The sequence below is a fragment of the Pipra filicauda genome, unplaced genomic scaffold (genome assembly GCF_003945595.2).
Source record: "Pipra filicauda isolate LSUMZ 115617 unplaced genomic scaffold, ASM394559v2 scaffold419_size605101_pilon, whole genome shotgun sequence".
Taxonomy (NCBI): domain Eukaryota; kingdom Metazoa; phylum Chordata; class Aves; order Passeriformes; family Pipridae; genus Pipra; species Pipra filicauda.
Window position 1 is genome coordinate 72,646 of NW_024104553.1, and position 14,711 is coordinate 87,356.

A 14,711-nucleotide genomic window follows, 5' to 3' on the forward strand; every position below is an offset into this window, starting at 1 on the left:
TGGGATGGGGGTTGCTGTGTTGGGTTTACCCTGCAAATGGCACACAGGGCTCCAGTACTAGAAATCTCACAGACAGCTCCCATTTCCCCCATTTCCTGTGGAGAAGCAGAGCCTCAGCTGCAGACAGACTACAAGCACAGACCCTCTGGGCTCCAGGAGAGCCATTCCCCCCAGAGCTGGCAGCAGCCACAAAGATTTGCCCAGTCCCGGCTGCAAGCTCACCTCCCACACATAACCCTACAGCAGCCTTGCCATGCCCCTGACAACACTGACCTGTTCAACCAGGGAAGAAGTCCCAAAAACTGCCAGATAAAACTGGTAAAGCTGAAGTGATCAGCAGTCAATGCCTTTATTAAAACTACACCACTTTTAGATAAACATTTCAGTTTAAATTTCCAAGCATATCACTGGCCTACTAACAGGAATGGCGGTGTTGGAATCACCCGCACCAGCAGCTCTCATGCTGGACTCCCAGCTCTGTCCCACAGGGGGAAGGCAGCCAGCCAGGCCCCAGCTCAGGCTGCACTTTGCCCCAAGCCAGCTGCCAGCAGCAGCATTAACTGGAATGTGTATGTTACTCTCCAGAGCCAGGTAATTGTTTCTCTTCTGTCAGTGCAATAAATTATGTTTGATGCACTTGTATTTAAGTGGCACAGCTAGCTTATGAGTATCACGGGTCAGAAACCTCTGGGACAACCACGCTAATGGCAGAATAATCTTGGTACAAGAACAAGCTAGTGTCTCTTTTGCAACTAGTATGAGCCTGCAGGTATAACTGGGATGCATGCTGAGCAGTTTATACTATGCTGTACACCCCTGGACAGACCCTTGAGGCAGCACAATTCACTCTGAGCACTAATGACTAAACCTACAGCACCTGGTACTGTCTGTATAGACTGATGGGTGGCAGGGCCAGATCCTAGTGAGTCAGTGTATGACCCTCTCCCATCTCAGAGCTCTTCAGTGGCATAAACCAGCCCCTGTTCTAGCCTCAAGCAGGGCAAGGACATCCCCAGAACCTCTCCCTATGAGAAAGGCTCACTTCCACTTCTGTCTCCTGGATAATGTGCTTCGGCCATGGCTGTCAGAGGGGCTGAGATGTGCTACTGGGAGTGCACAGAAGGGAGGGGAAGGGAGAGATGGGGAGCAACACCCCAGATTTATTTTTGCATCAAGAACTACATACCACTGCCTGCTTTTAACTACAGTGGAACAGCATTGCTACCAGGAACCAGAAAACTTGACCTAAGGAGTTAAAAAGTAGTTGATGGAAAAAGAAAAAAAAAAAAAACAAAACCAAACAAAAACCCTTGCCCTTCCCACCAGAAAAGGAAGCACGTGGCTGTCTGGGTGGGTACAGGGAAAATGGAAGACATCCATTCCCACAGCCTGGGCACACACTGTTCACGGAAGGGGAGATCAAACAAAAAAGTAATCTCATGCTTTCTGGCTTAAACACCCAAGTTTGCAATTTATATACATATGTCATTTCAATCCTAACAGGAAGTGCATGTGAAGAAGGGGAGGAGGTCCACAGAGCATTGCAAGATGGGAGCAAAAATGATGTTCAGAAGGAAAAGGGTATAGGAAAGATAAAAGGGCACTAACCTTTCCCATTAAATAGATGTTTCAAATGGAAGAACAAAAAAAAAAAAGCCTTTCATTTTATTTCCAAATGTGTTCAATTACCCCAACACTTGCAGCACATTGTGACTGAAGAGCTAAATAAAAATACCTCTCACTACCTGGATCTTCCACATATTTGTAATTACAGCCACTTACCAAAAAGGAAAGGCAAAACATTTTCTAGAAAGAGAACACCTCAAACCCAAGTAGGACAACTGTGGTATGGAGATGTGGCAAAAGCCATTCACCTACAAATGAATCTCTACATGATCCAAAACCAGCAGCAATGTTTAAAAGTGAAACAAATATCCTTGGTCATGACACAGTGTCCTAGGAACATCTGTCCTCAGTGGTACCACGTTGGAATGGCCAGACTTTGCTGCGCTGACGTTTTTCATGATTTGGTACTGGCTCACGGGTTGTTATCACCCCTCCATCCATGTCAAAAAAAGAAGCCAACATCTTCCTCTGCTATCACAGGTGCTGGAGTTGCCAAGGGTACACATCAGGACCGGAGTGGAAATCCCTGACCTTCTCTAATGCCAGGGATGGAAGAATGGCAGACTGACCCACAGGGAGCAGGGAAGAAAAGGAGAGAGAGAAAGGAAGAAAGAAAGGAAAATCTCTGTGCTGACAAGCAGCCATTCTTCAATGATGATGCTCATGTTCAGATTTTCCCAGGAATTCCCTAGGAAAGAAAATGACACAGCAGTGACACTCAGCTCTCCTATAATGGTGCATGCTACACCCTGCAGGTCTTCTCATTCCCCTGGCAAATACTATGGCTCAAGCATTTGCAGCTTGAGCTGCACAGGGGACAGCACTGAGCTTTGCTCTCACACCCATCAGTGGTTCCCACTAAAAGAGCCAAGCTGAAGCAACTGCTCTGCAAAGAGCTCCTCCAGAGTATCCAGCTTACAGCAAAGACATGCCACAGGGAAGCGTTCTCAGATTTCTGTGGCTCCCCTTCCCAAAACCTGCCTTGCAAGGAGGTGGAGAGCTCTGACTCTGTGCTAAGCCAGCCCAAGTATCTCACCCACTCTGGAGGCCAAAGGGCCTCTAGCTGCCCAATACACATCTCTCTTACACATGGGTGCACGTCACCATAAGCCCCAAGCCCCAGCCCCCCCTAAGGCAGGGGTGACCCCGGTCAGCCAGGCTGTTACCGCAGTATTCGAGGTAGCTCTGGACTCCTGTAGATGTACTTGTGCCGGTAGCCGAGGTCTGTGTGGAACGGAACAAACTGCACCTTGTAGTCTCGGAAACTCCGTGATGTTGCAGCAATGTTGTAAAGCTGAATGCAAGGGGAAGCAGGTGAGGGTTGTGTGTTACTCCAAACCTGCATCCCTCTCAGGGTTGGGTTACGGGCCCTGGCTGGAGCAGCTTTGATAGCTCTAGCTTCATTTCACTACTGATTTGCCACCTCCAACAGCACAGAATCTGCAGTCCCTTTGGGCTATGTGTTTCTACATACACCTTTCTATTGCTGACTTTTTGCCTGGTTGGGATGTCGTTCTATCCATACCCATTCCTCCCACCAGATCAGTTTGCAGAGCCACATGTGTACCTTTTTTCCCAGATGAAATGGTACCACTGGATCATCCTCAGCGTGAAGGATGAGCAGTGAACAGGAAATGTATTTCACACTGTAAAACAGACAATGTCACAAAGGCTTAGAGCAATCCCATCGTTCTCTAACACTAACGTGCATTTTTAAGAAAACCGTAATGACAAACGTCCTGTGGGTTAAGTGCAATTCAAAACACTTATCTGGGCACCATTCATTCGATCTGTAGAAAATTTACTAATGAAAGGCATCCTCATAAAAACTATTTGCTGCTTATACCAGAGAAAAGTGGCTCAAGACACTGTAAAGCATAATCCCCACCAAGGTCTTCTTTCATTTCACTACTGGAAACTCACAAATGCTCAGACTCTTCAATCAAAGACTCAGTGAAAAGAGATAATGTGATTACAGGCAAGGTGGCTTATGCAAATGCACAGCAAAGAAATCTTCCCAAACCTTTCAGATTCCAATGCTACTGTTTAACGTGTAACATGCACTTGAAAAGCGTAAATCACATGAACCAAATCTGCATATCCCCGAGTAGTCTCTGTGCTCTCTGTTGCATCTGTCCTTATTAAGAACAATTAAAAAAGAAAGAACTTCACAGTGCAAAGTTGTGCTGCTCTCAGGGCTGTGAGAGTAACTGAAATCACTTCAGCAAGTGTAATGCTGCAACACATTAAAAAAAAAAAAAGGCAGTCAGCTGTCTATCCTACTTGATGCTTGCCATAGCTCACTGCAGCCACAGCTGAAACCCCAACAAAGAAGGAACTCACTTCTCATCGTTTGCAAATTTAATTCCACTTGTCGTGATGGGGTCAAGGAAGAACCAGTCAAACCCAGGGAAGTATCTGTATATCTGAGAGGAAAAATGTGCATTAGTGGCAGGCCCCAGCAGGACAGTTAGTTATATGAACAGCAGTAACAGGGCAGGCCATTGCCATCCTGGTAACATCCCCTGCCTGCTGACTGCGCTCTCTGCAGTGAGATGGCCCATGTTTCCACCAGCATTATTTTTCCTCCACTGTTTCAGGCTCATCTTACCAGCCTGCTCAGGAGCAGGCACTTCAGGTGCTTGCATGGTCAAGGTCTCTAGGAATCATGCAGGACTGCTGGAAACAGTCTTCCTGGAAGAGCTTTAGCCCAGGGCACCTCAGCCAGCCTGGTTGCATCCCACACCTGGAGTGGGTGTCTGCTCAATTTGCTCCCATGCTGGATGGAAGAGGTGGCCACATTAGGGTGAACTCAACAGGGAAACCACATAAGTGCAAAGGATCCACATGGATGGGGTAGAGACCAAGAGAAGCCCACCTCTGTCATTGCTTTGCTCAAACCCACAGAATAGCCTCCTGCAACAGAGAAGCTACAACACAAAAAGAACGGGTTGTTCACTGCTGAGAGCAGAGTCTATCTTAACCCTCCCTAAATTTACTGCCCTTTCTGATCCCAGTTTCTGTTTTCTTTCAGCAGGCTCCATACACGGCTCTGGTACTGCTTATTGTACTAGTGTTCCCAGGAGTTGTATTAAGTGTAGCTCTTTACCCCTGATGTTTATTGATATCACTTCTGCCCCACAAGCCATGCAGTTAGCTCAGCTACAGCACTTCTGATGGTTAATTTCTAAGCATACAATTAATTACATGCCACTAGTGCAAGAGTCACTGTGTACTTGCCACAGAAAAGGGGTGACTTCGTGCCTCCTCCCGTATGTTGGTGAATGGAGATTCCAGTATCAGGGCATCCGGGGGCGTTTCTGAAAAGCCGAAGGCAATGTGCTGAAATGTAGGGGTGCAGATAGCCAACAAGGTCAGGGTCTGCTTTATGAGAGCAGCTGCCACCACAATGCACCAAGAACAGCTTTGTCACAACCCCAAACATATCTGGGATGCCAGCAAGGCCTGTGCTGGGTGGGAAAAGCATCCAGGCACCACACTTACCTCTCTCACAAAGGCGCCTCACTAGATTTGTTGCGACCCTGGAAAGAAGAACGAGCATTTAATTGGCACAGGCCCTCTGCAAAGCATCAGGCTCTGTAGATAGTCAGTGCCAAAGGTAAAAGTCAACTGACGTAACATTGACCCTTCACACTATCCAAGGTCTGGTCAGCCAGCCCACAATGACTTGGGTTCACACCAGCCTCCCATACCCAACTGTCTCAAATGACATCAGGTGCCTGCATTTCAGTAAGCAAACAAGTCCAAGGAAGCAGCACATCATGCAGCCACACTTGGATGGATCTCCTTTCAGGTGGCTCTCAGGCTTCCAGCATATCCATGGCTGTGTGACACAGCCTCTTACTCACAGACCACAGGGGCTAAGCAAGAAAGAGGGGAATGCAGGGGTATAAGCAGAGGGGTGTTGTGTTTCAGGCAGCTGGAGTGCAGGGGCCCAGGGCTACACTGCAAGGAGTTTCCATAGCTAGGTCAGAAAACAGCAAGGTCTCCCCTATGCATCATCCTAATGGGACAGAGATATTTCTAAAGTTGCTGACTCCTCCAAGCACAGCACATTTCACAAACCTTAAACTCCAGACTGGCTGTAGTCACCAGGGAACTCAGCTGGGGACCACAGTCCCAGGACACTCTGATTGCAGTGTACTGGGAAATGCCACAAGCATGCTCTGACCCAGAAAGGGATCCTGGACTGAGCAAAAAAATTTAGAGGAGGAGCCCAAGGAAAAGCCTTTGCCTTCACTCAAACAAAGCAGGATATTTAGTGCCACAGCAATGAAGACACACTATCCTGAATTACCTCTCTGTCCCTGCAATGCATTTGCTGCATAGCGAGGCAAGCTGTTGTGGGCTCACAGTTATCTGCACAGAGCTCAACTCAAAGGTAACTCTTGTGTTTGCTTTCTGCTCCCCCGCAAATCAAAGAGGTAAGAGCGTGTGCTGCTGGCTGAACACAACTCACCTCCAGACAGTAATGGAAAGGGGGGAAGCACAAAAGGGAAGTTAAAAACATGATGGCAAAGGTACTTGACACTTTGAACTTCCCTGTGCGAGGCATGACCACATAAATGTCATGGGTGGCCAGCAGTGTAGTCACGCAGGCATCTGCACAAGTACTGATTACACACAGCATGTTTACCAGGAGAGGAGTAAAACCTTTTATAAGGACAAGTCACATGCGTATGTGGCTGGTCTGAGACACTCTTTCAGAGTTCCAGAGAAGTCTGATGTTCTGCTCTGAAGGACATGCAGACACAGGTTCACCACAGGAAGAGATCAGTGCAGTCCCACTTTCTCTCTTTCTGCATTCTATTATTCTAAGTGTCTTTTCCAGTGTGACCCTCTGGGCAATGAAGGTTCAAGATCAATTGCTGCACAGTCATCCACTGTAGCCCTTATCACTCTGTAGAGTGCAAAGGGGAAGCTACCCTGCAGAAATTATGCCACAGATGCCAAGCCAAGCCATCCTGGGGATTACAGCAAACAGCACCTTCATCCAAGGTCAGTGTTAAATGTTTTTCAGAAACTGCTCAATTCCACTGAGATTAGACACTTACCCTGTTCCCAGGGAGTGTCCCCATATATAGACAGGGTTGTCTCCACTTCGTGCTTTTATCCAGTCAAAGACATGAAGGGCGTCGTAGGTCATTCCCCTCTCTGATGGGCTGCCTATTGAATCACCCCAGCCTGAAACGCAAATAGTCCTGCTAAGAATCACAAACTGGTCAGCAAAGCTCTTCCCATGCAGCCCATCTGCGACTGCAAAGGGACCTGGGGCATAGGCAGTTTCTGTTCATTTCACTGTGCACCTCTACAGTTTGTGGCTGAAAGCCTTAACTGATCTGTAGTCATTTAATCAAGGTAACTGCTGGCTGACAAGGAGTTTTTGTGGATTTAGTCAACAACAAAACCAAGGACTGAATCTCAAACATCGCTACAATGGTGTTGTTGCACGTACCCATCTGCAACAGTCTGGCTTACTAACCTTCCCTGCTTTTGCATGCATGTAACCAATTTGTAAGCGGAGTCTCTAACAGCATAGGAATTGGATGCCTAGGGCCAAAGCCTAAGCACGTCTCACAAAGCTGTTGCGACATCAGTTTGTCTATGCTGTTCGGTCAGTGCCTTCAAGCAATTTTCCACCCTCCAGAGTGTTTTGGCTCTATCACTATTGCAGCACATCTACACATTGTATGCTAAGCAGCCAGCATCCCACATCCCTTCTGATACCTAATAAGCAGCCAGAGAAGCAGCTGCCAGCAGGACTGAAAAACAGGGCAAGCTCCTACAAATAAACCTCTCCCAGATGTCTTTTTGATAAAAATGCAGTGGATTAATTTCTTTCCTGTATCTCCAGTGGCATTACACTGCAGCCACGGCTTAAACACTAAGAAGGTAGAAAAAGAGCAGCAGATGCCTGACTGCTGGTGGCAGAGTTGCAAAACAGTCATGGCTTCTGCTGAGTATGTTATCAATTGTTAGCAAACCATTTACTCTGTCTTATCTCACTCACAATAATAGCAAGTTCAGTTCCCTGTGTGACCTCATGAAAGTCAACCACATCATATCCGATGGAATACACCTAGGCAAGCATATTATATTCCACATGTGTACCTGGAGGGTGCCTCACCCTCTGCTCCTTAGCTCTCTAATCAACAAGCCCTGTGCATGAGGACAGACAGGAGCCAGAGTGCACCAAGCTGGACATTGGAAAGCAGTGCTACACAAAGGCACTGGAATGAAATTTCTGGAAATTCTTTGGATACCCAAAGAGGGGAAAAAAAGGAGCAATAACCACATCTAATTAGCTGGTAGCAAGTTTTATAAAAGAACATTTTCCATGAGATTAAAAAAAAAAAGACTGAACTCTGTTGATTGTACAGAAACATCTAAAGGTGTTTCATAATAAAAGAAGTCCACATACCTCGGTAGTCAAACGTCACCACATGGTACCCGAGGGAGCTGAGAACCTGGAGGGCAGAGAAACACGCAAAAACCCATCACAGACTTTCACACCAGCCATGCTCTTGCGTCAGGCCAACATTATTGACATGTCAACTTACAGCTTTTCAGTGCAGCAGGCACAAAGCTTTCCAAACACTAATCATCTCAGCCCACTGGTTTTACTCCATTTGTTTCCTGGACCTCATATCATGCTTCCTAAGATGTTGATTCTCCCTTTAACAGCTTTGCCCTTAAGATCTGCAGATATCCTACTGTTTCCCCTACAAAGACTTTCATGTTTTCCAGTGAAACAGTACAACTACTTCAATTATATTACTCAAATTGGCATAAATGTAAGCATAACACATAGAAGCCTACTTCAGAACGCTTAAATGTATAGATCCAAAACGTGCAATTGCTCTATTGTGAATAGGTAATCCTAACAAAATCTGTTAAAAGCAAGTAAAAATACTCAATGTTAGATCAACTTACTTTGAAAAAGCGCCTTGGAAAAAACAATGCTAGCATTCCAAGCTACCATTGCTTGATATGAACCTAAGAGCTCTGTGGCAGATAAAAAAAAAAATCAACAAAAAGTCACAAAAGGATTAAAATGCTGTTGGTTCTTGTGGTCTATGTATGATACGTGATTAAAAAAAGCTATCTTAGTATTATGCTATTTATGTGTAAATATAAAAACAACATTTTATTTCTAATGTAACTGAAATCTTAACAGCCTGAACAATTACTGTTACAAATTCAGATCTCATTACCACAGGGGAAAAAAAGAGGAAAACAAAATAATGTAGAGAAGAGGCGTGTTCAGATAAGTTGGCAGCTCAACTCCCTTGCTGAGAGGACTATGATGGTGATGGTTTCTCCCTCTTCCCTGATGTATCCATCCAGGGCTAATTTTCATATATTTTGGACATGCACTGGATGTTTCTCTCTCGTCATTATTAGAAGCACCAGCAAAAACGACAGCATCCAAGCCTGTTTCATTCTGCTGGAATAAGGACGAATTTGGAGTTTCTGGAGTGGTACATAAAAACATTATCCTGATTTTGTTTGTAACACTACCTGCGTGAGAACTGTTACTATTTGCGTTGAAGTTACGGCTCTCCCATGTAATTATAGAATGCTCAGCAAAAGTAAAACAAACCTGGTTGTTAGACTACATCTGCTTGGCATGCAACATTCACTACCTTCAGGGTTCATTGCGCAACGAGTTGGACCTGCAGCATTGCAGCTGGGCTAGTGTTTGTTGTAGTTTTCTAAATAACACTCCTAGTGGTACTGGGACTATCGCAGTGTGCAAATGAAATGACACCTGTGAGCTGAGCATTACTTCTAAAGGAGTAGTAAAAATATTAGAAGCACCAGCAAAAATGACAGCATCCCAGCCTGTTTCATTCTGTTGAAAAAACCACAAATTTGGAGTTTTTGGAGTGGTTCTGGTAAGTCCATGTGCATGTTCACGTATGAGTAACTGACTGAAAAAGACAAACTAAGCAACTTGCCTGGATGTTTTCAGAAGCAAAGAATACCACACTCGGGAACAGAAACTTTGTGTTTCAGTAAACTGTGTTCTCCATATGTGTATACACAGAAACACACTGAGTATTATGAAGCACTGCTACTCTTGTCCCTCAAAATCAGAAACAATTCCTCTGCCTGTCTTGGCCAGCATAAAATGCATTGCAGCATAGGCTGGCTCCCAGAAAAATGACCAAATAGATCACTATACATGGCAGTCTCCTCAAACAATTTTCTGCAAATCAGCTCATCCTTTTTTCTTAAAGGAAATATAACCTGCCTCCTTGGGGTTGCCAAACAGTATTTTCTAACCAATCTGAATTTAAAAAAGACTTTGCAGCAGGGGATCTTGTATTGCATTGCAATAAAACTTTATGAGTGCCAACACTGACACAAATTATAAAGAGAAGGAAATGATAGCTAAATCCCCAGGAAAAACATAGACTCAGACCCCTCCGAAATGAGCCAGCAAAAAGAATTACGGCTCTTTTAGAAACACAGTACGAGGCCAAGAAATTGTGTTTGAGAATTTCAGCCAAAAGAGAGTTTAATAAAATACATTACCCCAAAAGTCACTAGACAAAACACTCAAAGCAACTGAGGCTCTTGTTCTCGCATACCAGACCACAGTGCTACATCTGGGAAATTCATTAGGTTTTGTACAAAACCTTCTGCACTGGAGATGGCACCACTCATACAAATGCACTGTGCCATGAGGAAGGAGAAAAACCAGACTGAATACTCTTAAATGGTATCTTAAATTAGTACACTACGTTAATCAGTCAAATTGTGGCTGCAATTAAATAAAACTTTTGATTTTTCCAATAAACTACGTTGTGAAAGTATTCCTGTCAAAGAACCTGATTAGCTCAGTTGGATCTGGCAGTTAACATCAGCAAATAGAAGACTTTTCAAGTATCTTTGAATATGTGGAAGTGTGCTCACAGCTTACCTTTTCCCATACAGGCTTCCTATTTAAAGGAGACTAAGAGCCCCAAGGTCTGTGCCTGTTGGTAGTGGGCTGTTATGAGCAGTCTTCTCAATTATGTGCACATCTGGTGTGTTAATGCAACTGTTTGGACAGCACACACAGCCACTTACCTTGTAAAGCTCCACACGGTGATCCCCTCCTCTGGCAAGAGTGATTCATGAAGAGGAAGAAAAAAAAAAATGAAAACAAAACAAAACAAACAACCACATGTGAGCATTTAAGTTTACAGAAACATATTTTCCCATTCGCCTCAGGCAATTTAAGACAAACATGCCAAAAACAAGAAACGCCATAACTGCTTCGTCACAGGCTTCAAGGAGACAGCAAGGCTTTGCTGAGCTATGCAGGTCATGATTTTGAAGTCAACTTCTCCCTGTAAACCTTGCCTCACAGCAGGAAAAGATGAACTTTTCCACTCACTCTCCTATCCACCTTTTCCAAAGACTGTAATACATCCGAAAGAGCCTGTCCCTGTTGGCTTTGCAGACCCTGAGCTCTTGCCACCAGTGTTGCCACAGCCAGTAGCCCCTGCTCTCCCAGGTGTGATGCTGGCAGCAGACCTCATGACATTAACCCAATCAGCTGGTCCTTGGATTTTCTCACCTGGCTCCAAACACAGGGAAAGAAGGGACATGTGCAAAAGACTGAGCAGAGAAAAACAGAGTTGAATACTGTAAATAAGTTCAGGAGAAGAATCTGCATAAAGTTTCGGGGTTTTATATATACAAATTGAAACCTAGACAATAAAATGGAAAGGAATGTGAATGTGCTATTACATACTTTAAAATATATGCACAAAATGAAATGGCTATTCCACATTCAAACTTTAGTCTAGTATTGATATAAGAGTAAATTTACTCTTGCATTTATATGAAAGTTCTAAAACATTCACACTATGACTGTTTTGGTCAGTGCAGCCTCTAAATCAAAAAGCCAAATCTCCAGACCTCCCTCTAAGAACACATGCACTTGCCAGCCAAAAAGCTGTCAGCTCCAACTGTACTATAAAATACCTAAGGCAGTCAAAAACACTCAGGGCAAAATGCAAGGGGTTGCTTGTAAGTAATTTTGAATAATACAAGCCTGAAGAAGATGATCCACCTGCTTGAAAAGTCACCTTTGACATGCACACATTGGTGACTTTTCATGCTTTCCTCAAAGTGTAACAGAGGAATTTTTTCTAAGGGGACCAAGTAAACAAAACATTTTTGCCACAGCCCCAGATCACTCAGGCAAACTAGAAAGCCAAGGTAGTGCCTTTTACTTATGGTTAATGCAGCCTGCACCAGTAAAGCAGCCCAGTAAAGCGACAGAATGTGCAGCATAGAAACACACAGCAACAGACATTAAATCTGAAATAGCAGCGCCAATGCACCTCCAGCTTCTCCAGTACACAGAGTAAAGCGAAATGTGAAATATGTTACTGATTCATAGCTCAGTACTTTATCTCAGTTGCACTTGGGGGAGCCAAGAAGTAAATCTAATCAATACACACACAAGAGAGATACTGGTCCCAAACTGCCACCATTAAGCTGCAGAATAGCTTCCATTAGTGTAATTTGTTACACCCAATAAAGGCAAAAAACCAAGTTCAGCAGTATTTGAAAAATAATGCTACAATTTGATTAAACCTTGTAATGCATGGCTAAAACAGAGTTCCTTTACATCATGGAACTTGTTTTTCTGCAAGGTTTCTGCTCTTGCAGAGTATCCGTGGGCAGACATCAGCTTCAAAAGAACAGGCACTGGCACTCAAAACTCAGAAGGTGGTTGATACTCTTTTGTAAAATGCATATTTGTAAGGAAAAAGACCATGTTCTAATAAACGAACAAAAGCTCTGTAACACATGGAGATGTGGCAGTAAGAACACTGTGCTGAGAAATATCCAAGAAGCTTCACACTGCACTTATGGTTTCTAGCATCCAACAATAAAGTATAGAAAACTATCCTACTACCTTAGCTGATACACAGTCAACTACAAAATTACAAATTTTAGAGATGCTCCTGTTCCAGACAAATGTCCTGTACGTATGCAATAATGAAACAAGATCGGCACACAACCATCCTCTTTCCTTCTGATTTTCCTTCCTCTTAATGTGTTCACTACTAAAATAAACTCACAAAAGGAAGTGGAATGTTTATTTAATGTTTGCAAGTAACATATACAGAAGCACTAATACTATCTCATGTCTCGATTCAGAAACTACTATACTGAAAAGTACTTCTCACTACCTGATTTAGAGAGGGTCACAGCCTCCTGGCTTCTAGCAGAGGATACAAGGTAAATTACAATATCAAATATCTCTGATAACTGCAATAAATCCATATTCAATAAATGTTCTATGAAATGATCCCTCCTCATAAGTGCCTTCTTTTAAAAGGAGAGACACCAAACTGATTTTAGATTTTATTTTGGTTTTAATCATAAAATAGTTTGGGTTGGAAAGGACCTTTAAAGGCCATGTAACCCAAACCTCCTACAAAAGCAGGGGGTTTCTTCAACTAGATCAGTTTGCTCAGAACTCCATCCAGCCTGACCTTAAATGCTTCCGGGGATGGGACATCTTCCACGTTTCTGGGCAACCTGTTCCAGCATTTCACCACTCTCATTGTAAACATTGTTCCTTATATCTAATCAAAATCAAACCTCTTTTAGTTTAAACCCACTGTCCCTTGTCCTATCACTATAGGCCCTAAGAAGGTTTTCTCCATCTTTCTTAATGTGCTGAAGGTGTGGCAAACTGGGAAAACACATCACGAAACTGTTTTGTGCCTCACCTTGTTCCCGCATTGCCGTGCAAGTAGAGGATTACAGGATGGCTGGAGCCCAAAGCCTCTTCAAACCACAACTGGTCCTTCCCTCGAGCATTCTTCCATAAGGCTGCAGGGACTGTGTGCCTGTATACAGAAGGAAAATTTACATTGTCTGCTGCTACTCAACATTCAAGTGTCTGCCACTTGAATTTTGAGTTTTTCTGATCAACTCATTAACTCACGATTACACACCTCACACACACTTTTCATAAAATTGTCATGATTAGCTGACAAATGGCCAAATTTAAAAGGCAGTGGCTATAGTTTATTTCTATATTTTCACTTCCATCACCACTGCCTTCAAAACTGAGGTCTGTGCAAGGCATCAAACTTCACAGGCAACCCCAAAGCACAATTACCAAACTTCCTGCTGCTCTGGAGAAATCTCAATTCCTCAGCTTTTATGGCACTTAATTACTTCAATTAACATAGTTATACACCATAAACAAGATTCACTGCTAGGTCAGCAGATGTTCAGAATAATCAAAGTCAGCTGGGTTTGGAAAGAATGTTCGGTGAGTAAGAGGCATATCTGACTCTACAGCCAATCTGAGGAAAAGGAAGAGCTCAGGGTATGATGAGAAGATCATGTGCTTTGTTTTCAGACACAAGGTTCTTGAAGGTATAACATTTTAGCTGAAAAAGCTACAATCTAGAAGAGCCAGGAAATTTTAACTCACAGCTGTGATAATGTAGATAATGTAGCTGGGCAACCTGCTAGAAAGAATTCAACACTGGTGGAACGAAAGAGGAATGACAGACTGAACAGACGGTTAGATAATTACTCTAGAATACAAAGACTAAAAGCAAGTACATGCCCCAAACCATCTCAGTTGTTGAGAAGGGGGCTAGCTTACAGCTACCAGAAGTAACTTAGGTATTCACATGCCTTTCTCCTTGACAGACAGACAAGCTCCCACCTATCACACTATCCTCCCAGATAAAAAGCTCAGAGACAAACTAACACAGGGGGAAAACAATGTAAAAAATCTACTTGCATGCATGCAGTCAGCGGATACTGAGTTCTCAAGGAGGTAAGAAGCCTCAATAACTGTGGGACTCACAAATTCTCCAACTGTTCTACCCCAAGACTCTTGCAAGCCTATGAACAAAGCAGGCTAAGGACTTTGTTTCAGAAGTATACCAAACACAAGACCTACACTGGCATTAAAAAGCAAGGTTCAAAACTTTTCTGAAAACCTCTCAAAAAATCAAGACAAATGACATAAACTCTGAATTGCCACCACAAGTCGGAAGTTTTGTTTCAATAAAGATACATAG

General features: G+C 43.7%; 1 protein-coding gene across 1 annotated transcript in view; it reads right to left on the minus strand.

The window, feature by feature from the left end:
- Positions 1 to 319: 319 nt before the first annotated feature.
- Positions 320 to 14,711, minus strand: part of ABHD12 (abhydrolase domain containing 12, lysophospholipase) — a 37,804-nt gene continuing 23,412 nt past the window's right edge. Inside the window, exons 4-13 of the mRNA XM_027742886.2 lie at positions 13,395 to 13,514; positions 10,726 to 10,756; positions 8,069 to 8,114; positions 6,702 to 6,831; positions 5,131 to 5,168; positions 4,867 to 4,946; positions 3,970 to 4,052; positions 3,194 to 3,272; positions 2,793 to 2,920; positions 320 to 2,314 (exon numbers count right to left, since the gene is read on the minus strand). Of these exons, the coding sequence (XP_027598687.1) occupies positions 2,275 to 2,314; positions 2,793 to 2,920; positions 3,194 to 3,272; positions 3,970 to 4,052; positions 4,867 to 4,946; positions 5,131 to 5,168; positions 6,702 to 6,831; positions 8,069 to 8,114; positions 10,726 to 10,756; positions 13,395 to 13,514 (775 nt within the window). The 3' untranslated portion in view covers positions 320 to 2,274. The remainder of the gene's footprint in view (positions 2,315 to 2,792; positions 2,921 to 3,193; positions 3,273 to 3,969; positions 4,053 to 4,866; positions 4,947 to 5,130; positions 5,169 to 6,701; positions 6,832 to 8,068; positions 8,115 to 10,725; positions 10,757 to 13,394; positions 13,515 to 14,711) is intronic.